Source organism: Perna viridis, chromosome 11 (genome assembly GCF_037379345.1).
Source record: "Perna viridis isolate PV_CMFRI_1.1 ecotype Kerala chromosome 11, ASM3737934v1, whole genome shotgun sequence".
In the NCBI taxonomy this organism is placed as follows: Eukaryota; Metazoa; Mollusca; class Bivalvia; order Mytilida; family Mytilidae; genus Perna; species Perna viridis.
The window spans coordinates 1,124,372-1,152,228 of NC_142455.1; the positions used below are offsets into that span (position 1 = coordinate 1,124,372).

The 27,857-nt window shown below is 31.9% G+C and overlaps 1 protein-coding gene across 5 annotated transcripts; it reads left to right on the forward strand.

Moving 5' to 3' along the window:
• The first annotated feature begins 27 nt into the window (after positions 1–27).
• On the forward strand, positions 28–27,792 carry LOC148602257 (polypeptide N-acetylgalactosaminyltransferase 13-like). 5 transcript variants are annotated; one of them, XM_088554110.1, is made up of 16 exons: positions 41–125; positions 6,336–6,600; positions 7,020–7,079; positions 8,337–8,505; positions 8,827–8,993; positions 9,719–9,739; positions 11,598–11,702; positions 12,312–12,414; positions 12,728–12,898; positions 13,596–13,713; positions 14,384–14,564; positions 15,525–15,664; positions 17,649–17,747; positions 19,817–19,942; positions 23,853–23,925; positions 25,166–25,891. In XM_088554110.1, the coding sequence occupies exons 2-16, from the start codon at positions 6,399–6,401 to the stop codon at positions 25,219–25,221; spliced, it is 1,791 nt and encodes a 596-aa protein (XP_088410236.1). In that variant the 5' UTR covers positions 41–125; positions 6,336–6,398; the 3' UTR covers positions 25,222–25,891. The 5 variants fall into 5 exon arrangements, with proteins under 5 accessions (XP_088410238.1, XP_088410240.1, XP_088410236.1 ...); XM_088554109.1 differs by lacking the exon at positions 19,817–19,942 and adding an exon at positions 18,873–19,007 and having other exon boundaries at positions 25,166–25,371; XM_088554112.1 differs by lacking the exons at positions 7,020–7,079; positions 19,817–19,942 and adding an exon at positions 18,873–19,007 and having other exon boundaries at positions 28–125; positions 25,166–27,792.
• The last annotated feature ends 65 nt before the right edge of the window (positions 27,793–27,857 follow it).

A 27,857-nucleotide genomic window follows, 5' to 3' on the forward strand; every position in this document is an offset into this window, starting at 1 on the left:
TTGTTATTATTATTTTTCGCCCTATTTACTGTTAAACTGGACATTGTCACTTCCGGTTCTGGGACGTTGATTGCAGACGTGGAATAATATAGTGAAAAAACGTCCTAATTATTAAAAAAAAATAGGTTTGTCTTTGTATTAATCAGTAGGATAAAGTCCTTCAAACCTTTTGAATCACAATCCATGCTTAGAATGCATCTATTATTTCAAATGATCTTAAAATCACAGTCCACGCACCGGTCACTTCAATTAGTTCAAATGCATTGATCGTCCTGTCATGTCACAATGTCTCAGATTTTAGAACGACAAGACTGAATGCAAAATCGGTATCTATAAGAAGCAATGAAGAAATATCACTGAATGAGCAAACTATTTCCTGAAAATTTCTTGCCAGCTTTCCTTTTCTAATTGGCAATGGCTTCATGTCCACATTTGTGGACGGGGAGGCTCTTTATAGGCTAATCGTCCAATTATACAGTTTGCGTCTTAAACATACAGAATCATGAAGGAAACGCCCGATTTATTACAGAAATGTTGAACTTATCTGCAAATGTAAGACTTGTAATGTCATCGTGAACTGTGTTCACATTTAATAAACTGAACAGTTTTCTGTCCGTGTTCTATACTAGTTTGACTGCATATTTGATAGTGGGAGCAAGCCCCTGTGCTTGAAAATGGATGGATTTTATGTTGGACACAGAACAAGTCACTGAAGTTATGATGACTGGTGCCAAAGTTGATGCATCATCTAGGTTACAGACCACCCATTCAACCAATGAGCATTTGGAACGTACGCAAAAATAGTCCTACGCAGAAATTACCCCTGTTCCTCATAGTGCTGTGAAAAAAGTTCTCATCTTATTTTAAAAATTTAAACAGTTTCTGAAAGGAAAAACATTTCTGTACATTTTATAGGTGCATTTTGCTTCTTGTGATGTGAAGCCTAATCTCCATAATGATTTTTAAATATACCCCTATCTTGTGAAAACACTGGGTTTTCCCATGCTATTTATAGACCCTTCACTTCAGGTGACCAGTACTGCACTGCAAGTCTGCTAACCCCACATGCCATTCTGAGGATTGTTAGCTGACATATGTAGAATCATGCTGATATATAGTCCTCTGCAGGTTAAAGTTAAGGTAAATTCCAGAGAAGCCATTGAATATTGTGAAATTAGCATAGAAGCCTATGGGAAGTGAAATTAGTGGTTTCTAGCCTTAAGCCTGTACCAGATGTTTAAAAAAAATAATTAAATCTTGACCGAAAATATAATTACCCCACATGTTAAAAATGCATGGACTGTTTTTAAAAATTTATTTCCTATGAAGAAGGACCAGTGTGAATAGATATGTTTCACATCTGCTGTCTGGAATGGCAACATTACGATTTAAAATGTGCTGGACTGAATCATATACCAAAACAATCTTTCTCAATGTGCAAACTTTGTTTAAAATAGTCTTTCAAGTTTATTAAATGTATATTTTGTATTAATTTTGATTGAATTTTAATTATTATTTGTTACATCAGTTACAATAAATTGTACTTGTTTCAATTTGTATATACAGTGAAACTTCTCCAAACTGGCCCCTCAGAAAACCAGTCTTCCCCTCAAACTGGCCATTTTCAAAAGTCCCGGCCAATATACCTTAAAATGTGTGTTATGTCTTCAATAGACTGGCCAAACCCTAAAACCATACATCGGCCGATTTTTCACAGTTTTAGTTACATATTTCAAATAAAAACAACCTCTAAATTCTGGCCGCCCGGTTATTGTTCACCTGTAATAAATGTGTCAACATAACTGTAAATGATTACATAATATTACATAATTAATAATTCATTCACTGACCGGTTTGCATTTCATCAGTGGACAGATGATAATTAAAGGGGACAGTAGTTTAAACAACAAATTTAATCCATACATTACATTTTGTCACTGGGTGGCTGTTAATTGGTGTGTACACACATCAGGCAACCAGGGTCATTTAATTGTAAGATGTTTACGATCTTTTAACTGTCAATTAATGTGACCAGTACCCAAGCCAAAACAACATAAGGGTGAAATTATTAGACTTTGTTGATAGGTAATTTACAAAAACAATACAAATAATTAATTACCATCAATAGCCCGTTGATCTTCAATACATATTCTTTCAAATAGAGGCTCCCCGTCAAGAATGTGTGAACAAGCAGCCACTGCCTTTCTAATTACTTCACAGGAGCTTGTCTTAAAATTTTGCCCAGAGAGGTGCAAGCAAAGTCCAAGGCAAAAGTATCAGGTTCCCTTTTCAACAAATGAAGACATCATGTCATTTATCATTTTGCCTAGTTTGTTTTGGAATTTTTCATTAGTAATGAATAGAAAATGGCCAAGGAAATTCCAAATATTCGTAAAATTACCAGAAGAACTGTTTTGATTTTGGTGTAGATTGCAGGGTTTTATCAAGATCCTTCCAACCGGAAGTACATGTAGCTTTTTGAAAAATAACAGACGTCTTTTAAAAACTAGGGTCAGTAGGTAGGCAAAACGTTTTAATTTTTTCAGAAGTTTTGGACTTATTTGTGTTTAGACACATTCAGATTTAAATGTACATTGTATGTGTTTAAGGCCATTGTGTGTATGTGCTTTTATATGAAATAAAACTCAGGACCCAGATTGACTTATCGCATCAAAATCCACCTCAATTGTCTCTAGTTAGCATGGTTGTCTTGAATGTGGGAGTTCATAGGTATATCCTCAGCTGATTCACACCAAAGACTTTTGAAGTGGAAGTCATTGCATCTCAGTAAAGCACTCTGTATTTAGGGGATAGAGGGATGATTGTTTGGCTCTAAGTCAGAATGATGTGTGCGTTAAGATGCTTATAAAATGTACCTTCAGGCTGTTGCTTTTTTTTATCTAGCCCAATAAAGCTCTGGCTAAGGGTGTCACAGGGCATAATCTAGGATTCAGTGAATAAGAGAAGTGACTTCTCCCTTCCAGTAGTGATAGGGAGAAGTGAGTCTGGAATGGGGAGAAATCATACTTCACCACTACAATATTTTATTGCATTAATATGAAATAATATCTCAAGGACATGTATTCTAATGAATAATAAACAAATGAGATACATGTAAGTTTAATACTGTAATTCCATTTTCTAGACTTGCAAATGAATAAGTACATGTATAATAAGTAACTATAATTGAATATAGTAAGTGATCAGATTGTCATTGAGAACTTGTTTCTTATAATAACATGTTCTTAAAGTCAAAGAATGGTCTGCGTTTTCATGTGGTTTCTTCCTGAAAAAGAAAAAGATAATGCATGTAAATCATCTCTGTTCTGACATTATGATGAGTACAATTGTATTGTAATTAATGCAAAGCACAAATCAACCTGTACAGACATGCATGTACATGTATGTTTACATGTACATGTACATTGTTTGTTGGGATTATTTTCAAATAATTGATAGTTATAATTTAGATTGATAAATGAATGACTGCATCTTGATATGCCATAATGGCAGTCTATTGTCTAATAAATTTCCCAGATTTTTGGTATAAGTGATAATAGTTAGCTTAATTATCTTTTTTTCCCTTATCAAAACAAAGTGTCATTTCAAACCCACATGCACTTATATACATAAATGTGATCCAAGCTGCTGTGTCTTCAACCTATGCCAACATTTTAAAATATCATATTCAAGGAATGCCAACAAACAAAATGCAATAGGTGTTTATTTAACAATTAAGCCATAATTTATGGCTTAATTACAGGTAATTTGCAGGTAATAAAAAATAGAAAAAAAATCATTTTATTACAAGGATGAATTTTGATTAAATTATAAAAAAAAGTTTGTTAAATCAGAGACTTTAAAAAATAAATATATGAATAAAGTTTGATAAGTTAATGAAGAAATGAAATAAAATCTTACCAAATGTAAATTATATTAAATAAAGAAATATAAATCTAGAAATTAAGGGTAATCATAATAATATTTCTTTAATGATAGTTGATGTTTAGGCTTTTTTTTTTTGTTTTTTCTATATTTTATGGTGGCCCATCCATGCTTGGGATGATGTTTTTAGCTATTTTAGCTTTTAATTTAATTGCATATTAATTTTAATATACAGTTATTAAATGGGTTGGATGCAATAGACCAGGACATTTGTCCTTTGATACTGAGAATGATCAAGTGTTCTGGTCTATTGCATCCAACCCATTATAAACTGTTGCACCGTGCAATAGTACATCGACAGTGCAATAGATCACCCTGTCCTGAATAAATTTTGAAAATAGAGAAAAATATGTGTATATCTAATAAACAAGATAAAACCTTATAGGTAATAATACTAATTATTTCATGACATGAATATTAATAATGGTGAACATTCCAAGCCATCTGAATGTGTTTAGCAAGACACTTTGAATGATGTTCACTTTGTTTGATATTTAAACTGAGTTTGCCAAGCCTATCTCGAAATGTCAGAATGATGGTGAGTATACCAAGCCTGAGTAGGTATAAAGAGACATGTTCTTCCAATTTCACTCATAGTTCACTAGTAACAATTATGGCAAATGCTCAGTTAGATATTCGCTTTGTAACAGACTAGGTAACCAGAATTTAGCCCACAATGGTTACAAGTTCCGAGTAAAGACACGACGGGGCAACAGATGTTATTGGATATCTACTACGCCCAACTGTACTGCAGTCTTGCAGAGGCAGCTTCTACAATGAAAGATCAAAACTCAAACCGGCTCTACCACCAACTCGGGCAGACATCGTACTAGAAGGCAAAAGGACACTAACCACTGCAAACAACAGATTTCTAATGGAAGATGATGGTGCAGATGATCGTATTCTAGTATTTACCACTCAGCAGAACCTGACAAACTTGGTCGCAGCCAGAAAACCCAGAAAATGCAAATACATTGAAATAGACAACCGACTCAGCAACTTGAAAGAAAGACTCCAGAATGGTGAACTCACTACTGCTCACTATGCCGATGCCGCCTCACATTTGTTACACTTACAGTCATCTATGAACATTATTTTTGAATGTTGAAATTGTATTGATTCAGTGCTTGTATTTGTTCATGTTTACTACCATTATTATACGTTGATGAACTTATGATGAATTGTTTGTTTGTTGAATATTTATTATGATGAAAAAATAATAAAATTTATGTTGAATATTATTGCTTTTTTTTATTTATCAAAAATATTTGGAGCCTTAAAATGGATATGCAACAAACTTTCAACACAATCATTACAAACTATTGTACATGTACAAATAAAATTGTTACCAAAATAAAATGGAAGTAAATGTACAAAATTTACCAAAATAAAATAAAAGTTAATCAACAACAACAAAAATCACCAAAATCATACAAAAAACAGCATATAAAATAATTACAAGCTGAAATAAATTTGATACATAATTATAATTTGACAGGTAAACCAATTGTTCACACAATGTTCAACCTACGCCAACATACTTTTTTACCTTTATTTATTATTTTTTCAAAATGTCAGCATAGGTTGAATGAACCAGCTGAACCTACCAATTATTGATTATCTTTTGAGACGATTAAAATCACTGTAAGAGTCTCTCATCGGTTAAATAAATTAATTGTTGTCATCAAATTACATATTTAATCAAGGAACACAAAATATACATGTACTTTACCTTTTGTGATTGTTTTCCTGTGATTTTGAACTCAATAAGTTGAATATGTTTCATTCAAATGAGTTCTTCTGGTTTTATCCATTATCCAAGTCGCTAGAAGGGTGAAATGTTCCCTGGATTGCTTGGAACTGATGAAAATTAAGTGAACTTCCAATATAAGTTTTCTCTTCATTATGAAAATTACCCCCATTTTGGTTGTTTATGCCTGGAAGGGCTAGAGTTATCTCTCTTTGGTCAAATTTCACAGCGACTTCACTTCTCTTAAAAGAACACGAGATGGCGACTTTTAATTATTTTTAAAAATTCTTGGCGACTTAAATCTCCATTTCGCCGCCTAGATTATGCCCGGGTCTTAGACTATGTAGTAATTACAAAGCAGGGTTACATAATAATGTGAATGGGTCAGAACTTCTTGTCCTGGAAATAAAATAAACAACTGCCATAGAATAGTAAAACACCATTAATCAATTGAGTCATCATTCATCAAGGTTCATTCAAGAGTGTACATACATTTGTACATGTATGTACACTAACAAACCTGTATTTACACATGTCACCTTGTGAGTTAAATATAAATTAATTTTATGTTGAATTTTATGTTAGTATAATGCTTGCCTTTGATGTGTAATATAATTTATTTTATAAAACTATTTTTCAGTGACAATGGCATAGAATTAAGACAACTTACAGAATTTGTAAAAACCAACAAAAAACAAAGAAAATGGTCAGTCAGAGGAAGATCCAATACTGTAAAATAGTCCTTGCCACGTCACTTGTTTGGTTTCTCATTGATGTGTTTCTTTTGATGTACTTCACTGATTGTGCAGCCATGGGTAGTTCTGCAGACTGTAACCATAAAAACCCAGAAAGACATCCACAGAGGAAAGAAGAAAAGGGATTTTTTGAGAAACTTTTACCAAAAAGTAGATATCTTAACTTCTTTTCAACACTAATTTAATTTATTTATTTAATATTTCATTTTCCCACAGGTGTATGTAGGTTTCGGCTACTTGGTGTTAGAATTTGTAGTGAAATGCAAGAGTGAATATTGAAGTAGTGCACAGAAATATAACATTTTCAATATAAAATAGTTTAAACCTACCATGGGATTGCATTTGCATACATGTACATATATAATATTTACTCTCTCTGTTTCCGTGCTGCATAAATGCTACATGCTCAATAATTAAAAGATTTATTTTAAAATTTGTGAAATATTAAACTTACTCAAAAAATATCTGTTTAAATTTGTATTTCAATTGATAATTGGTAAATTTGTGATATTGATTTGAAATTCAAATTTTAAATTAACTTCTTGTCTAAATTACAGTTTCAATTTCAGCTAAGTCTGAACAAAATTGGGCAGTTCCTAGCATTGTGATTTCACCCACCCCTAGAAAAGGTATTTTTTTGGACCTGGTTGCCATGACTATTATGGACTTCTATTGCATGTTGCAGCGTTTAAAGTTTCAATATCTTTTTAATTTTTTGGGGTATATTTGGGTGAAATGATATGAGCTACTTGTATGGCAGAATGTGGACTTTATTGTTTTATAGTCAGCTAGTCTTGAGAGTAGGGGTTCAGATTATGACAGTTCTAAGCCTGCCACTTTTAAAGTTTTGAAAATGCATTCTACTGAAATTGTTGTAGAATTATTGAATTCTGAAAAGGTAAAAAAGGATGATGGGTTACCATGGTCACTGCTGTTTTTTTTTGTTGTTGTTTTTTAAACTTTATACTTTTCATTAGTTTTTGTCCATGAAAGGCATGACCATCAATTGATCATTTACCGTAATTTGAACCCCTGCCTTTTGTATTGGTTTCATGTATCCACTATTTCTATGATAGAAATTTGTGGTTTATTCAGCCAAGCCATGGCATAATTTGTTTGACGTGTTACTTAATAGAAAAATTCAGACAGATATTTCAGACTTTTTATTTATACCTGCTTAATGATCTAACTTGAGTTTTGATTATACAAGTTCGGAAATACCATTGTCATTTACCTGTATAAGGATGAAGCAATTCATTGCAATATTGATGTATCACGATACTTTTGGATACGATACATTTGACTGAGGTTTCATTTTTAAATCTGTTGAATATTTTTTATTCCAAATTGAAGAAAATTAGGATAACATGCTGTTGGGTATTGTATAGAAATGTATTGTATTGTCACCCTTGTACAGTATCACGATAGGTAATTTATTGTGAGGTACATTTAGATGTATAGTTACAGTCCTATTCATTTGGTCTGAATTCAAATAGTGATGTAATATTGGAAGCAAAGAGGTGACTTAATGAATGGTAGACTTTAGGCTATGTTGCACAACTTGGAGTGGACTGCACATTGATTATTATATAACGTTTTACATTAATTTAACATATATATAGTTTTCTAAATTACAGAAAGTGTAATTACTTTTGATCATTATTAAATTCACATGTATGTAGCACAACTTCTTAAGTTTTGTGTAAAAGTATCAAAAATGAATTGAAAAAGTACTGTGTAAAAATGTATAATTACAGCAATTTATTCTGTAGTCTACATGTAAATAATGCATACAGTAAATGTGTCATATTTTGAGTAAAAGTAATTTGAAATTTTAGAGTCATTTGAGTATTGCTTTATTCATTTTAAATGCTGATTATTTACAGATATACTGAAAAGGAACCCAACAGGACCTGGAGAGATGGGTAAAGCAGTAGTTATTCCTCCTGAGAAACAGGCAGAATCTAAAGAAAAATTTAAGATAAACCAATTTAATTTAATGGCTAGTGATATGATATCTCTTAACAGAAGTTTGCCAGACTATCGAATGGACTCGTAAGTTTTGGGTTGTATTAAAGCTTTAAAATATTACATTTCAAGAAACAAGCCACTATTACTGAATGCTTTGTTTTTTTACAAAGTTCTACTTACACATTATTAATACAGTAATACTGTTCATGTATGAAAATTAAATTCAGGGGAAGTCACTTTTCTGCATCATCTGACACTTCTAAGAAGAAGGTACTGTCAATTAGTCTTAAATAGACCATTAACTATGTGCCACATTTTCATATTTATGTGTTTTTTAAGCATAATTCATTATTTATTAATGTTAATTGACAATGAAACTGAAGTGTGCTTTATTTTATTTTCCAGCTGCAAGAGAAAATCGTATCCAGCAAAGTTACCAAAGACCAGTGTAGTTATCGTGTTTCACAATGAAGCTTGGTCTACGCTGCTTCGTACTGTACACAGCATCATGAACAGATCTCCCCCTGAATACTTAGAGGAAATAATTCTGGTGGATGATGCCAGTGAAAGAGGTACTATAGGGGGTGAATGTTATTATTTCTCATCAACAGAACAGAGGTTAAACTTCAAATTTTCCTTTTGTACCCCAGTAAGCCCATACCTTATGTTTCAGTTAGCCACAATGCAGTTATGGGGATAAGAGGGAGTGAGGGAGCTGTAAAAAATTTATTACAAAGCAGCTGAAGATGTCTCGTATACCTGAAACATTTTAACAAAGAATGGCCCTATGATATCTGGAAATTCTACACTATTAAAAATGGATTATTTTCAATACTTTATTCTCCATCACAGAACATGTATGTAAGGAAAAGAATACAACTCATCAAATTAATAGCAGTTTACTGCCCAGTAGCATATGTTTCATTCATTTAAAGAAGAAACTTACATGTGTGATCAAAATAAGTTCAATGTGATACAAATTACCCTAATTATAGTTTATCTGAGACATTTGTTCCCAATTCTTGCTGGAAGGGAGCATTTTTTATCACTGCCTCTATGTGACAGAATGATTAAGGAGTTATCATCAGTACATTTTGTATAAAAATGAAGTCCCATATACCCCTGGTATGTGTTTAAATTGTTAAAGAGCCAGCATTAGGTTGTTAAAAAGGCATTATACTTGTCTAAGTGGTGAACAACTTCACAAGTCTGTATTAGTATGTAAACAAAGTCTCCTATATGTGACTTATTGGTAAACAAGTTGGCATGAGTTTGTAAACAAAATTGAATTTTACAGATAATACTAATGCCCATATGGGTAAGTTTTGCTTGAGGAGATGGATTTCTATTATTAGCACAATTAGAACAAAAAATAGAATTTTCTTTGCACCACAATTCGCTCATATGTTCCAATTAACCTAGGACCTTTATTAACACATGAACCATTTGTAATAACTATACATTTGTATTAGCTTTGTTTATGATTATAACCAGCTATGTTTGTATGCATCCAGATTGAGGGAGGGAAGTGGAATTTTTGTTTGGAAGCCCTTAACCCTGCATTTTAAGAATTTGAAGCTGAATGCAGGGATTGAATTTAACCTGATGTTTTTTTTTATGATGGCCTGCACCCTCAGTACGAAGCTGCATGCAGATTGAAGTATTTTTAGATTATACTTTTGGTAGTCTGTATCCTTATAATTAAATGAGAATTAAGTCGAATTCTGGATTAGAACTTAAAATTTTCCTTTGGTCTAAGCCCACATTTTATCAGTGAACATTTGTAATATTTCATTGGAGGAAAAGAAATTTTCTAGCAGATAACTGAAGAAGAATTTGAAAAATCTTATATTCCTCCTCATTAAATATGCTTGAAGCTGATAAACAAGTAGCAGGAGTTCAAATTAGTGTGAGACCAGACTCTGTGCCCTTCAATATCTGACCTAGGACTTTTGGAATTTAATTGACCCGATACTGGACTTAATGATTTTCATTAACCTTCTTTTGAGGACTTTTGGTTTTCCTCGAGTGGTCCATTGATTTAAATGGTTAAGACCAGGACCCACAACCTTTTAGTTCCACACATGAAAACTTTGAACCTGTAATTAGGGACATACAATATTAAGTGATCATTTTACGGACAGGAAGATTTAAAATGTTGCTTCATAAGCTATTCTGTATTTTTGCTATGCATGATAATTTATATATATTGGTGATTGAAGGTTGACTTCCCTAGTAATTAGTACATAACCTGTTTGTAGATCATCAGAAGGACATTATATATTTTATGTTTAAATGGGTTTTCCTTCAATATTATATAAAAAAATATGATGTATGTATATTGATTGGAAATGACCGTTACCATGACAACTATTTATCATTTAAGGACTGTTTTTAATTATAGACCTTGCTATGCCTTATTATCAACTTTGGGACAGTTTAAGCTTCATGAATTGCAAAGTGGTTTATGAACAAGTGTTAACTGTTCTAAATTTGGATGTGCAAGCATGACTTGGTCAGAAATTAATAACAATTCATCAATCCTTAAATTTTTCTTTCATATCTATTCTAGTCCAAATTAAGATTTGATCCTGTATCAAAATTTTAATATTAAAGTTTTGGATTATTTGAATAGCTGGCTGCATATCAATCAACCCGTAGTACCAAGTTAGTTTATGTAAAGTAACATATGTTGCCCAAAGAAAACTAAGCAATCAGAAAGCTTATTACAAATCAAATTGAAACAATTTAATTTGATGTGTAACAAGCTTTTTGATTGGTTGTTTCTCTTGAAGCAATGCAAGTTATTATTTCTTCTGTATTGTGACATGATTAATGTCAATTGGATTGCACTCTTAAGTAATCTGAAAAAATAATGTTTGAATAAAGAATTAAATCTTGAGATTAGAATTTTACTCCCTTAGAAATCAAATTATTTGGAATGTTTATATACTCAATTACCTGGTTTGGGCTAGTTTAAACTTTTTTTAAATAAAAACTGCCACAAACCTGGTTATTTTGTATCGCCTGTTAAATAATTAGAAACATTTCTTAATTTTTTTAATTGAATATAGAAGAAATTCCTACTGTTTATTTGGTGAAATCTGTTAAGTAGATTATTTTAAATCTCCGTTTTATAAATGTATATTGATATTTTTATACTTCAATTTTTTCAGAACATTTAGGAAAACAGCTGGATGACTATGTGGCCAAACTACCAATTAAAACATTTGTTATTAGATCTGAAACAAGAACTGGTTTGATAAGAGCCAGATTAAAAGGTTTGTAAAAACACATTTACTCTCATACTGTTATAAAAAAATAAAGTATTTAAGAAAAAATAGGCTTTCTTTTTGGAACTTATTTCAAAATGTCAAAAAGACATTGTTCGACAACTTTTTTTTCATTCTGTACATACTCTCATTATGAAGAATAGCAATTAAATTACCCTTACAAGCTGAATGACCTGGGTTATTATCTTAAACCTTACAAAATTTTTTTTTTTTGGGGGGAGGGGGGGTTAAGTTATTGATATTGGTATTATTATCAGATGTTCAACGCACTCATTAAACATGAAAATATAAGCCAACATACAGGACAGTAACTTGACACTTTTTTTGTGTTATCGGTTATAGGGATGGAGTGTTAGCAATGTTCTGTAAATGTACGATGTATAGTTTGTAGAAACTGAATGACTCAGAATCATAGTATTGGAAATAAGGTACATAATTTGGGATAAAAAGGTGTCTTACATATTGCTTATGGTCTAGACAACACCCATAAGAAAATTGTGGTGTCTTATCAACTATCACAATTTTGGAACTTATACTTCTGTGCATTTTTGTATTTGTTCTTATTTGAGTGCTTGTTTTTTTTCTTTTTTTTTTCAGGTGCTGCTGCTTCCAAGGGGGAGGTAATCACTTTCCTGGATGCTCATTGTGAGTGTACAGAAGGATGGCTAGAGCCACTGTTGGCAGAAATACATAAAGACAGGTAAATTCAGGAGAACTTAACATTTTTTATTACTGCGTTTTTTAATACCCATTGTAAACAAAGTTTGAGACGGATGAGAATCACCTTCAGTATTTTTATGTAAATGTGCAAGAGGAAGATGACAACTCTCTGCATGGGAAGATATTCTTACTTAAGTGAAAAGCTTGTTTCTTTTGTGACCCATTTGTCTTTGTACATATAGGTCCCAAATTTGTTAGGTTTTGTTTTTATAGGACTGCTGTCCCATCAGTTGTTATGTTATTTACATATTTGCTGTAGTGTGTCCCATCAGTTGTTGGTTTTTGTTTTATAGGACGGCTGTAGTTTGTCCCATTATTGATGTGATTAGTGATGATACATTTGAGTATATCCCTGGATCTGACATGACATGGGGAGGTTTTAACTGGAAGTTGAATTTCCGTTGGTACCCCGTACCTCAGAGAGAACTGGACAGGAGAGGGGGTGATAGGAGTAACCCTACTAGGTATAGTATTTGAATACAGAAAATCCAATTTTGTTTGCATGCTACTTTTCAAGACTTTCAAGTGTCAGTTTTTGTAAGAATCAGGCAAAATGGCAAAAATCAGAAACGTGGATGTCAAAAACTCATAGATCAGACTATATAATTTCAATGAAGGATGCTTTCTCTATTTGAACTTATATGATCTCTGCTTCACTGTATTTGCTCAGAAATTATTCAATAGAATGTTAGAAAAATAAGGTTTTTGTTCATTTTCAGTGCATTTCTATACAATTACAACAATTTACGAAAATGATATGGACAGTTTTGTCAGTTTTCCTTGATTCTAATGGTGCAAATAGTCTTAATTAAACATTCGAAATGGTGGGTTTTTTTCATACCTTGTTTCATCCACTGCCTACTTCTTACAGAGACAGACACTTAAATAAAAAGTTCTATGTAAATCCAGATAGGACACTATGATCTGATGGAATGCATTGTAGATAAACAATTTTCTTGAAAAAACTTCATAAGTCAAAGTAGATAATAAGTTGAAGTTGATAACTTGCTGAGATAAAATATCAACTTCCGATAAATATGGTACTTGTTAATTGCAAAAAATTCTGTTGACACCTTTAATGAGACAGTAGAAAAAAACAAGAAGTTTCAGTTTCAATAATAGAAAATAAATGTATATAACTTAAAATATTCCTTGTTACAGGACCCCTACAATGGCAGGAGGATTATTTTCTATCAACAGAGATTATTTTTATGAGATAGGATCATACGATGAAGGGATGGACATCTGGGGTGGAGAAAATTTAGAAATGTCATTCAGGGTAGGTATTCTGTCTCTGAGATACAGGATCATTAAATCTTGGGTGGAGAAAATTTAGAAATGTCATTCAAGCATTCAAGGTAGGTAGTCAGAGATACAGGATCAAATGTTGAGGGATGAACATCTGGGATCTGGGGTGGCGAAAATTTAGAAATGTCGTTCAGGGTAGGTAGTCAGAGATACAGGATCATATGATGAAGGGATGAACATCTGGGGAGGAGAAAATATAGAAATGTCATTCTGGGTAGGTAGTCAGAGATACAGGATAATAAAATCTGGGGTGAAGAAAATTTAGAAAAGTCATTCCGAGTAGATAGTGTGGGAAATCAGACCATTTGTTGAAGTGATGAACATTTGGAGGAGGTGATTGTATAGAAATGTCACATTTATTAAATTTAATTCTTATACACAGAAAATGTTTTGAATATCTGATTGGTTGTGAAGGTTTCTGGTAACAATTTGAATATCTGATTGGTTGTGAAGGTTTCTGGTAGCAATTTGAATATCTGATTGGTTGTGAAGGTTTCTGGTAACAATTTGAATATCTGATTGGTTGTGAAGGTTTCTGGTAGCAGTTACTTTGGAAGGGATTGACTACTTGTAGTGCAACTTTCCCATTTTTTTAGCATGATATAAGCCAAGTTTGAATAGTAAAGATTTTTTTTTTTCAGGTATGGCAATGTGGTGGTAAAGTGTATATTGTAACATGTTCCAGAGTTGGTCATGTGTTCCGTAAGACATCACCATATTCCTGGCCAGGGGGTGTGGCAAGAATTATCAACCACAATACTCAGAGAATTGTTGAAGTTTGGATGGATGAATATAAAGATTTTTTCTATAAAATTAACCCTGGTAAGTATAGTAACTAGTGTTTGTTAACAAGTTTTAAACGTCTGTAATTACCAACTGTTGAGATAATGTTAGAGAACTGCAGTATCGTAGAAATTCGGAAAATGATGTGGAGTCTCTTTGGAAAAAAAACCTTATTCTGCATTTGAATTGCATGCATCTTTTCCTTCTTTTCTTTCTAAAATGCTCTAAGTGATTTGGCATGTTCAAGAAAAACTATATTTGGATTAAGGATGAAATGATTCGTTGTGATATCAATGTAGGATACTTTTGGTCATGATACAATAGGGTGCACTTGTCTAAGGTTTAGATACAATAGGATACAGGTCAAAACTTGACTAATGTTTCGTTACAATAGGATACAGGTCAAAACCTGACTAAGGTTTTGATATAATAGGGTACAGGTCAAAATACAGCTTTTTTTCAAACAATTGATGAAATTACTATGCAAATAGTAAAGTAGGACATGTCTTCTTAGGAAAAATCCATTAATCTTTAATAAGATCAAAACCTTTCTTCAACAAATTTCATCATTTTTAAATCTTGAATATTTTTTATTCTAAATTGTAGAAAACATATTGAACAATATGCTGTTGTGTATCGTTTCAAAATGTATCCTTATATTATTATATGTATCGTATCGTGAAGTAGATGTATTGTTACAGCCCTAATTTAGGTAGTAAATTCCCATAACATGACACAGCCCTGTTAAGCTGTAGGGTGGGGAGACTATTTTTGCCACAAAAAAACATCATTTTTGTACATTAATTGAATGCACTTTTATGGAAAATTAAATTTATCACTGGTTCTACTACTTAATAAGCATAAATCATTATTTACTTTGCTTATAGTTCAGCTTTTATTTTGGGAGTAAAACATAATAAATTAGCCAATGAAGGTGGTAAAAATGGTCCCCCAAGCTCTATACTTATTTTAAGCTAAATTTTGTCTTGAATTTTTCAGGAGTAAGAAGTACAAGTTACGGAGATGTAACTGAAAGGAAGAATTTTAGGGAGAGATTAAAGTGTAAAAGTTTCCGTTGGTATCTGGAGAATATTTACCCAGAATCCCAACTACCTCTTGATTATTATGCTTTAGGAGAGGTAACATATGATTTTCTTCTTTCATGAATAGTTTCACTTTGTTTATTTTTGGGCCTTTTACCGCTTGCTGTATGGCGTTGAAGTCCGTGTGGTGACCTGTAGAAGTTTAATTGTTCATTGCTTGGCTTTAGTGTATGACTGTCTCATTGGAATTCATACCACATCTCCTATTTAAATACCAATTGGAACTACACGCCATTTCCACTACACTTAAAAAAAAACATAGATGCAGAAGGGAGAATTTCTTCTTCAAAGATTAGACAGAATTGTAGTCATACACAACTCAAAGTAGTTCTATCCACCAGATGGCGCTAAAAAATTGGTTAGATATCACAAGAAAGAAAGAACAATAACTCAGTCTAGAATTTTGGTGCGAAGCGAGGAGCTAGGAAAAAAAGTAACATTTGGCAAAAACTTCATCCAGTAAAACTATAATTTTAGCATCGGATATGTCAAAATTCTGGACAGATTGATACACCAAGTGCCTCTGAGGCTTTTCTCCTGTGGAACTAGAGGAGTTCTTATTGGTTTTGATACATTACTAGCTTTATAATTGAATACTTGTGTACTTCAATAAAATGAAAATAAGATAGAATCTTCCCTTCAAGTATAGATTCCAATATCTCTAATTTCCGGCAAATTTTAACCATATTTTGACCTGTTGTATAAATGCTGATATTTTCATTCTCAGCAGATGATTACTTTGAAATTCATTGTGGACTTATGAAAACAAGTTCAGTGGTTGGGAAGGCCATGCGCAATGCGCAATTTGCGCATTTGTATCGAAAATGGCGCATCAAAGCACAATCAGAAAGCGCCGTAGTGCGCCCTTAAAGTTCTTTTATTGATCGGTATTATTCCTGTTCTGTTCCGTTTTGCGTCATAAACTTTTGTATTATTTTTAAAATGACATGAAATCGCGGTTTTCCCCGATTAAAAATAGACTTTAAAAATAAATCGCCGATCTGATTGGAGGATAAATTTGTACAAGCGGCTTTAGCCAATGAAATTGATTGTTGTCGTACAATTCTCGGAACTGTATTACCAATTTCCCGCATTTGGGGTCTCGATATTGGCCAATGTTGATATCTCTCGGCAAAATGAAACGATCGTAAACCGAAAGAATATAAACAAATAAAATGAACTTGAATTGAAGGTTAATATTGAAATAATGCTTTTTGACTGCTGCGAGTCAGATTGGAAGGAAAAGGGCTTAAAAATCACAACTTCCAACACACATTAGAGACATGGAAACAGACAAAAAACAGACTTCTAAAACGAAAGACATTTATGTCCTAAAGCCTTGTTCAAATCAAACAAAAAATATTGAAAATCCAAATAAAGTCGTTACTCGTTTATTCAAAATTTTCTCCTAAATCTGAACAAAATGGCCCCCTAAAAATTCAAAATGGCCCCTTCAAATCTAAAATGGCCCCATGAAATTGTCAGGGATGGGGCCATTGTCCCATCATAAAAAAATCCTTCCCAATCACTGCAAGTTGTTATGCTTAATGGCCTTTGACACAAAGGTTGGGAGAATTTGAAATTTGCTGGTGTCAGAAATAAGAGATAGAGCATCCTATAATTTAACTCTGACGTAGAATATCAAATTTTTCCAATCTAGCTAAGGCTTGTGCTAAAAAAACTGCCATTTAAATGTGTCAATTGAAGATATTCATTACATTTTCAATATAAAAAAAGAATGTACATGTATTAATGGAATGAAAAAAAGTCTGTCAGTTTTTCATTTAACTACCTTAGGCAGTCCATCAGGTAATGGTCATGAAAAAAAGTCTGTCAGTTTTTCATTTAACTACCTTAGGCAGTCCATCAGGTAATGGTCATGAAAAAAAGTCTGTCAGTTTTTCATTTAACTACCTTAGGCAGTCCATCAGGTAATGGTCATGAAAAAATGAGCAACTCTATTTCATGAAGATAATTGTATTATTCACTGTAATTTTAATATACTGTTTTTTTTTCTCAGATAAGAAATAAAGCCAACAATAAGTGTATAGACAGTATGGGAAGAAAAAGTGGTGAGAAAACAGGCTTTGTACATTGTCACAGCCAGGGTGGTAATCAGGTAAGTTTTTATTTGTCATTTATACATACTTTGACCCCCCCCTCTTTTTTTTTGGTGACTGGGGCTTAAATTCATTGTTGTCTATATATTCGTTACCTAAATGGCATTTATCCTCTTTAAGTTCAGATTTTCAATGAAGTAAATGTATGAATTTTTAGTTGTTCTTCTCGAACCATTACTGTTATAATTTTTTATTCAAAGAAGATTTAAAAGAAAACTAAAAGCAATAAATTGTTTTCTTCTCTTTGGTTGTTTTGTTATACATGTGAAATAATTAAAAGCCCAAAAAAATATTTTAAGGTGATATGAATCTTATTAAATAGAACTGTTCTTTTTACACATCAAAATCTTTATTGATTCTCAATTGAAAGCAACTTCACACAGAATTATACATTATACATGTATGTATGACATTATACACTGTAGCATAAGTTGATTTTTACAGAAAAAAATATTATCTTTGTTTTCACATGTTCAGAATCATATGTTCAAAACCAGTGCATATAAAAACACCTTAAAATATAATTTTTAAAAGTCGTGCTGTTATTGTAGAAAATCAAGTATTTTAACTAAATGATTTTCATAAACAAATGTTTTTGCTTTGTTATATTTTCAATATAAACTTATGTTTTCATGTTTCACATATCGGTCCTAAACATATGAAAAACTTATAATACAATTTATCCAGTATGATTTAAAAAAAAAAAAAGATTACAGAAGTATTACTAGTGAAACTGGCCATACCTATTTAAAAAAAATTTGAAAAAAACTGTGGCCAGTTTTACATTATTGTGTCACAATAAATGTAAAATTAGGTGTCCATAATGATGTAAAAAAAGAACCATGTTGATTTTGCACTTATAACTTTTTGTGAATTTCACAGCAGGACCAGAAACACACATTTGTGAAATGTATGTTTATATTTTTTTCAACTCTTATTGGATGTATCTTTTAGACAAAATGATATTGAAGTCACTGCCCATTTAATATTGTTATTGGAAATTACGTTTTCAAAATAATTTTTAAATGACTAACAAAGAGGTGCAAATCCTAAATAAAAACACAACTAAAAAAAAAGAAGACAAATGTAAACGACGTTGATATGTTTAACCATGCTTTTTCTAGATTTTCTCATACACTAAAAAGAAAGCATTACAGACAGATGATGTGTGTCTAGATGTTTCAGCTATCGGAGGGCCCGTAAAATTGTTTCAATGTCATGGTCTAGGGGGTAATCAAAAATGGGAGTATAGTCAGCAGGTAATGGCCCGTAATCATTTTGTATGGTTGTCGTTGAGTTATATCATTGTGTTACTGTGTTTGTTGAAGGGCCAGGCTCTGGTATTTTTTTCACACCCAAATTGGTCTCAGATTTGGTTATAAAAAATAAGAATTCTAAATTAATTCTAAAGCATAATTTTCAAATTTTGAAACATTTTCTAGTATCAGGCAGTTTCAAAAATATACAATTCTGAAATCTTTTTTTGGGAAAAATTAATTGCAATTGACGAGTGATAAGTGGTTGCCATAGCAACATTTTAGTGTCTTCAGCAAGCACAATGAGACAGTGGTGGTTGCTAACTGTCAACATTTTATTTCTAGATTTCAGGGCTGTTGTGTCATGCATGCCACACTGGTTTAATGTGCTATATATACATGTAGTACCTTTCTGTGGCTTAAATGGAATTTAACTCTTAGCAAAATGCATTTTCATCAGCAGCCAGTTTTGATAAAAACAAAAGTGTTATGGTGTTATTGTCTTTCTTATACATGTACTTGTATTCTTTAATTTATAGATACATACATGAATAAAGATGAGAACTTAGTCAGAACTTTCTTGAAAATAAAATTAGAAATTAAAAACGTCAATATTTTATTTATGTTTCTTACATTCTGCAAAAAGAGCACTTTAAGACAAACTTTTGAGGCTGTGTTAAATGGTAATACCATTGGCTGTTGAATATGCTGTTTGTTTAAGGTTGAAATCTCCAGGTGAGCCACAGATATTGGCCATTTTTAATTAACACCTGAACCTGATTTTAAACTCTCTTTCCTTCTTCGCATGTCAGGCTTTCAGCTACACCCACAAAAAGCAGATACAAACTGACGATAATACGTGTGTTGATGTTCAATACTCTGGCGTAATGCTGGTAGATTGTACAAGAAGCCAGGGACATTGGGAGTATATACGACAGGTAGAAATGCATTCATAACTCTAATGGCTGTTTGTTTATACTTTCTAGAATTTTGCTTTTAAAGATCATAGGTCATAACACTTTGACAGCTATTTACATGTAATTTATTTTAATATCTTTTAGAAGTACATGTAAGGTACCAAAGTTTACCGACCTATAGTAAATCTTTATAATTAGCAATACACATGTACTGATTTTTTTTAATTAATTAATTATTCTTATACATATATTTACAAAAGTTCAAATTTTCCTCTCAAGTGAAAGTAGAACTATGCCTTGCTTAATTTTGTGGTTTTAAGGAATTTTTTTTAATATTCCTCTTTTTTTGTTATGGCTTCTTACTCATTACTGATTTAAGTATGGGAACCATTAATTTAGATTGAATGGCCTGAATAGAAAATTAGGTTTAACTCAATAGAAAGTACAAATAAACAAATTTATGGATTAGGTGCATGACTTTGGTAGAAAGCACTGTGAAAGTAATTATATTCATTGGTATGGTACGATTTTTTTAGTACTTCAATTCTCATTTCTGGTGAGACATCTCTTTTGGATTTCACCTTCTATAGCACATACAGTGATGATGTTCATGTATGTTGGTAACTGGCATTTTTGACCGTTTCCAGACCCTAGGTTTAATAGATAAATAAGGTGATTGTCCTTTAATCAAGGAAAGACCCACTCTTTCCTGAACATAATCATTATACATGCCATAATTTGGTAACTCATTTAAGATAATAGAAATTTCTTATGCTGAGATGGATAAATCATGTTTTTCAAATGTGAAAATCTTAAAAAAAATAGAAATGGTTATTTTGAAAGACCAGGATTATATCTTTATTTAAAGAAGATTTCACAATACAAATATACTTGCAAAACAATTTGAATTAACTTTTGGAAATTTATGTAAGTTATACGAGGAAAATAAGAACTCCTAGTTTTGAAGTGTTTAGATATTCAGAAAGGTAGTATTGGTTATATTACTTCCGAACGAAGGATTGGTACCTAACCTGAATTAATTCTTTCACAGTCATGGTAGCATGAATTCAGGTTGGTTTTTACCTATAGATTCAAGGCCTGATGTGAGCTCACGGTTCATGTCATGTATGAACACACTCTAGTCTCTATGAACAAAATGCCCTCTTGAGGACAGTTTATTTGGATGTTAATCTTCATATATCAGCCCTGATTTTATTCCACTTTAAAGACAAACTGACAATTCTAATTTAACCAAACTCTGCTTTGATTTTTGACCTCCTAAAAATCAGAACTGAAGGGAGTCAAACATTTAAAATAGTTTGGTATTGTTGAAATAGGCGGTGTGTTAAATATCTTTTTTAACCCTGCTGCTTAAAAAAATTCAGGTATTTCACAATCTAATTAAAATTAGACCCTTCAATTGTTGCACTCAGTCTTTGTATGTAGGCTTCCTTTAGATAATAATATCAAAATCATGCAAGATGAAATCTTATTTGTGGATCAGAAAGGTGATCTGAACAGGAAGTAGAATGGACTTGTTAGATCATGTGTAATGACTGCATGGAACAATTGTTAAGTCTTGTTTTACTTAACATGTATTAAATACTTCTTTGGTTTTTTTTCCAAATCCCCCCCCCAAAAAAAAAGCATTTTATTTTTATATTTGATCTGTGTTTAAGGGACTTGATGTAAGATTTTGATTCAATTTACATTGAAAATAAAGGAATAAAATCAGTTGGTCTGACTATATGTAGAGTCACAATGGCTCCAAAGCCTATTGTGAAAGTACTGTTATTCGTATGTACTCATTTTCGTGGTATAGGGAGCAGTTTTCAGTTAGTAGATTCTTGAATTTGTGGATTTGACCACTCTATCATACAAATGAATAGGAATTTTCCGTCCAAATTTCCAACCAAATTTTTGTGGTTAACCAAACCTGCGAAAACACGAAAGTAGGTATCCCACGAACAATAATACCTTCACAGTATTAGAAATATCCGTCGATTTATTTTTGATTTGCTGGTGGTATGTGTGTCTGTCTTTTTTTGTTTTTTTGTTTTCAAAATAAATGCTTTTCCATTTATTTTAATGCATCAATATGTATGATATATATGCTTGAATATTTGTTATTATTATATTTAATTTTTTAGTATATTCCTTGGCTTTTTTATCGTTATTTTTTTTTTTTTTTGCAAAAGCAATTGATAAGATTTCTCATTCATGTATTACCAAACTAAAGAGACTTAAATAAGATTTCTGTTAAGAAATTATTGGCCAAATTAAATTTTTCATAAACAGCTACCTTTGAGTCAATTTGTATCTTTGTCTGAAACAAATTGTTGAAAATTTACAAACTATAATATCTTCACTAGATTTTAAGGTGTTCTTAAAAGCTAGACCATTTTAAAAGATTAACTGGTTATCTTTTTAAGTTATTTTTTTGCCACATTCTTTTATCAGTACTTATTTGAAGTAGAAATTTATTATCATTGATTTTTACATAAAGGTATTATTAATTTTAGGGGGATAATTATTATAGGAATGGTTCTGATCAATACAAAAATACACATTTATTTAAATTTGAAATCAATAATTACTATCCAATGACAGCATCTGTTAAAAATTAAATTATTAAATGAAAAAAAAAAACAATTTAAAGAGCCCTTTAATAGAAAACTTAATTGATTATACTACCTGAGTCTCTCCTTTTTAAAAACATTGTACAGTGTGTGGATCTTTTTACCATATTGAAGTCATAGTTAAGGTGTCAAGTTTTGGTGCTTGAATTTATTTTTTGCCCCCTGCCACTACACTGAAGGGGACATAGAAATATGTGTGTCTGTCCATGCCTCTATTCGTGCGGTCACACTTGTGGACACAACTCCTAGGAAACCACATGACAGGTTTTTTTCAAATTTTGTATGATTGTTAGTCATGATTTGTAGTTCATCACATTATGCCCCCATTTTGATTCAACCAATTTTACTGGACTTTTGCACTTCAACATTTTTGCTGTAGTGGTGGACATATGACTACGAGTTAATTGTTTTCATTATAACATAAAATTGATCATGAACAAATTGTATTCCTTCAACCCATTGATTTTGTGAAGATCTAATCTACGGCAGAGCATACCTGTGAACCCTCCCACATTAAAGGGGGTTTGGGGAGACTCCCACAAAATCATTTAAAAAATTAGAATCTCCCTGTTAAAAATATGGGAGCTTTTTGGTTAAAATGATTATTTTCTGTGGAAAATACTAAATGAATTCTTGCATCAAAAATTTGCTTTTACATAAAAATCTCCCAAATGATCTGTTCCAAAGGTTGATAGCTATGAAGAGGTAAAGTACCATCATTACAAATTGAATAGAGTAATTCACTTCACAAAAACTGATAAAAATCCTGAGTTATTTTAGTTAAATATTGGCATAACATCCAAGAGAAGCTGTATGAAATATTTTATTAGTTAAGTCCATCTAAGTATAGAAATCTTACTTGTAATATTTCACTGAACATTTTTCTTGTAAGTGACTTGAGGCTAACATTGTGTAGTATTAGTCTCTGTAAAAATATGGCAAATTGTTAAAAAAAAATACTTGAATCCAATGCTACATTTACATTGATAATGACCCCTGTATGATATATTATCTTAAGAAATAGGGCAATGTTTTGATAAAATGTTAGAGAAATTTGACCTTTTGACAGTTTTATCTTTACATTTACAGCATGTTTTGATGAAGTATTATTTATTTTAAAGACAAACTCACTCCTTGTATTCTAAATAGTGAAATAATATGTCATAATGGTGTATTTTTCCTTAATATGTTTCATCCACTGCCTGATTCTTACAGGGAGTGTTACTTCAAAGTTAATATTTCTTTATTTAACTTTATGACATTTATTGAATGATGTATTGATTCTATTGTAGACATTAGAGATAAAACATATAAACAGTAAACAATGTTTAGGAGGGAAACAGAATGATAATGAACCAGTTGTCGGTAAGTTTTCAATGAAGCAGGACTATTCAGTTCAGTCTATTTTATGGTTGTTTTTTTCAGCAAAACGGTAAAAATAAATATAGTAAAACCTGTCTAAACCAAACCCTGAATAATTCCAAAACCTGTCTAAACCGAAACTGAATAATCCCAAAACCTGTCTAAATCAAACCCGAATAATCTGAAAACCTGTCCAAACCAAAACCTTAATAATTCCAAAACCTGTCTAATCCGAACCCCGAATAATCCCAAAACCTGTCTAAACCGAACCCCTGAATAATCCCAAAACCTGTCAAAACCAAATCCCCGAATAATCTAAAAACCTGTCAAAACCAAACCTTGAATAATCCAAAAATTTGTCTGAACCAAACATTGAATAATCCAAAATCCTGTCTAAACTAGACACTTGGTCAGTAATTTTATATCAATTTAAGCCTATTTTGAACTTAGGGAAACAAAACACCAGTATTACAATTTAAAAGTTGTATGTTTCAGACAGATTTCAATGTAATATGAGAAAATTTTACTGGTAGTTATTAAAAAATATTCTCGATTTCAATTTTTTTAGTGCAATATTTTTCGACTGTATGCATTTTGATTGGGTTTTATGAATTTCATCCTTTAATTCCCTTAAAGGGAAATCCTGGAATTTCAAAAGTAGTATTCTTATTTAAACTGTCAGATGACACAAAATTAGCTATATTGATGAATATTTAACAAAGTCATATTTTAAGGACCAGTTCAGGAAGCTCAGGTTCATCTGCAGGGTATCCTTAATGTGGCAATAACAATATAATTTTATGCCACTATAGACATACAGGCAGTCTGTTTTAGTGCTGTCTGTAAAGGTAACCATAATTTCTTATACCCTGCCACACAAGTGGCGAGGGATTACGTGATACTCCCTAAAAAATTGTGTGTCTGAATGGCAGTCCCCTGAGGATCCCAGAATGAATCCAGGAATTTTTTTGAAACTTTTCATAGTGGTTAAATACAGGTTTCGTGAACTTTCAGCACAATCAAAAACTGAAGTTTTCCAGTCAGGCCATTTTGGATACTTTGCCATCACCCTTTCTTCACCATTACTTGGCAGGTATCACTTTATGTTTTATTAATGCCCTTCTTTTTTTGTATGTAGCTGACCAATTTTTGTTGCCCGTGGACACATTTTTTTGTAGCCTTGTTTTTCATTTTCAGCCCAAAATTAATGAATGGTGATGATTTCTTACTCTTATTATTTTAGGACCATGTGATGGAAGCCAAAGTCAAAAATGGATAATCAAAGATATGAAATGGTGATAAATGAGAAATTTATTAGCATCTGTGATACAAACTTGTGCCATCAGCTTTGATTGGTTGTTGATCGAAGGCCAAAGGTGATGGTATATTCAAGACTATTGGCTGTTGTATAGTCATGTGATATGAAGAGGGGATGTTATTGGTTGTTTTGATTGATCATGTGATTGGAGGTTGAAATTTAATTGGTCCATATAACCATGTGATCTGACCTAAATGTTTGTGTTAACCAAGAAAATCTCAGGATTACATCAAAGTCAGATTAATTGAAGAATTGAATTGTTTAAAATGTAATTAACTTGGTAATATACATTGTAATAATTAGGAAAAAAACAAACCAAGAACTTTTGCCATTTTACTTGTTTGTGTTCAAGCAAATGGTTAACTTAATGTATCAGTTACATTCCTTAGTTATGTATTCCTTTATTGTTGTAATTTTGTTTTCATTTTATTGCAATTTGAAATGAACTGATACCACATGTGATGCAAATTTAGGTAGTCTTCTGAGTGTAATTTAAGTAGCTCTCTAGGTTATAGCAATGTGTCCTACTTAATAGCAATGACACATAGACATAATATAGCATGTGAATGGCAGAATTATACCTAGATAGCTATTTGAAGCACTCAGAAGTATACCTTAATGAAAGTGGTGTCAGTTTAATTAAATTTGCCATAAGAGAACCTGTCATTATTGTTTCATTCACTTTGCTGGTCAGAGTGCTATAGATTCATCATACATCTATATATATATATATATATGGAGGTGTATTCTGTATTTAACCCAATCAGAGCTATTCAGTCATTTTTGCTACACTAAAAAAAAACTTCGGATGCAGACAGGAGAATTTTTTCTTGAAACAATTGCCGGTATTGTAGTCATATGACTCAAAGTAGTTCTATCCACCAGGTGGCACTAAAAAATTTGGTTAAACATCATAACGAATAAAGAAAAATAACTCAGTCAAGAATTTTGGTGCAAAACCAGGAGCTAGGAAAAAAAGTAATGGTTGAAATTTCAACCAGTAAAACTATAATCTTAGAATAGGATCGGTCAAAATTACGGATAGATTTTTCTGCCTAGTGCCTCAAGGTTTTTCTTTGTTGTAACTAGAAAGGCTGAAGAGTTCCGATTTGTATTTTACCATTGGTACCTGTAATTAGACTGGTTTCTTTGGAGTATTGGCTGGAAACCAGTAATGGTTTTGATTTTTTAATTTTTTGTTAGTTTATTGGCCTAAGCCATTGAAATCAAGACTGAAAAGTGCAAAAATGGTTAATCAAAAGCCATTTAATTGTTAAAAGAATCATTTATTCTGGCCTACCACTCAAAATATTTTGACAATATGACCATTTCTGCCCAGAAGTACTGAGTGAGTAGAAATATACCTAATGTTAGATTACTTCGGGTTATTGTCTTAAATTGAAAAAAAAAATACTTGTTACAAATTTTAGCTTCGAGAGCTATTCAGCATTATTCATAGTGACCTACTCAGGCACTTGTATTTAGTTCTGTAATAAATCAGTGACAAAGCATTTAAACCTTTTGCCAAATATCACAAAAGACTAAAATTGTGTTGAAATTGTATTCACATCATGTTAGAAGGTCTGAATTTTATTATTGTAATTGCAGGTGGCACATTTGTTTTTTTTTCTGTTAGTAATTCAGTTAAGGTAATTTTACTTTTTGGGTATCAAATTTTATGGTTTTTGAAAAGTGTATTTGTGCATTTTGAATTCATAGGTTTTATTAGCAGATTAGGTCTTTTGTGTTTTTTATGTAAAAAATACCTTTTCATGAGAGATTTAAATTGTGTTTCGACCAAATCACAAAAAAAACATTGAAATTGGTATCCCACCAAAAAATGTTCTTTCACATTAGTTGATTGACAGTTTGCATCTCCTTCATTGATTTTTTTTTTTAGTTATGCATACAGTCAGGTGTTCACATAAGTGGCAGTCAAAGGTCTTGGGCCCTTAATTTCTGACCAAAGACCATGAAAAGATCATTAACCTAGGTCCTTGACCTCAACCTTTTTCATGACACTTTATTGAGGACTTTTCAGGGCAGGATCCAGACACTTTGAAAAGGAGGGGGTGCCAGTCAAGGATCTTCAGAAAACAGGGGGGTGATAGGACATTATTTGCCATTTTTTTTCAATTTTACACGTGAAAGTGGCAAATCTGGATTTCGCCACTGCTTTTGGTATTCCTTTAGTAGACCATTGGTTTGGAACTTAAAAGTCCAGGACCTTTTACTTTTGATAGTAAATTTGGACCCCTGACAGTAGAAATGCTTGATGTTTGTGTCATGAGAAACTTTTTACTCATTTTTATCCACCGCCAGCTTTAAAAGTAAACATAATGAAAAATATTTGTAGTGCTGTAAAATTTATAATGTAGTGACTTTTGTAAAAATTAATTGTCCAATTGTGAGTGGGCATTTATGCATTTTGAGTACAAGTAATACTGGATAGAGAGAGCTCAAATTAGTAGCATATTTGTTTGGGATGAAATATACTGGTGTATGATATTGCTCAATGTTGGCTATTAAATCAAAGAGTATTTATTGTTTTGTAAGTTTTGTATTTAATGATACCCCCGCAAACACAGTCTGTTTGTCTGTCCATCCGTTTGTCCTT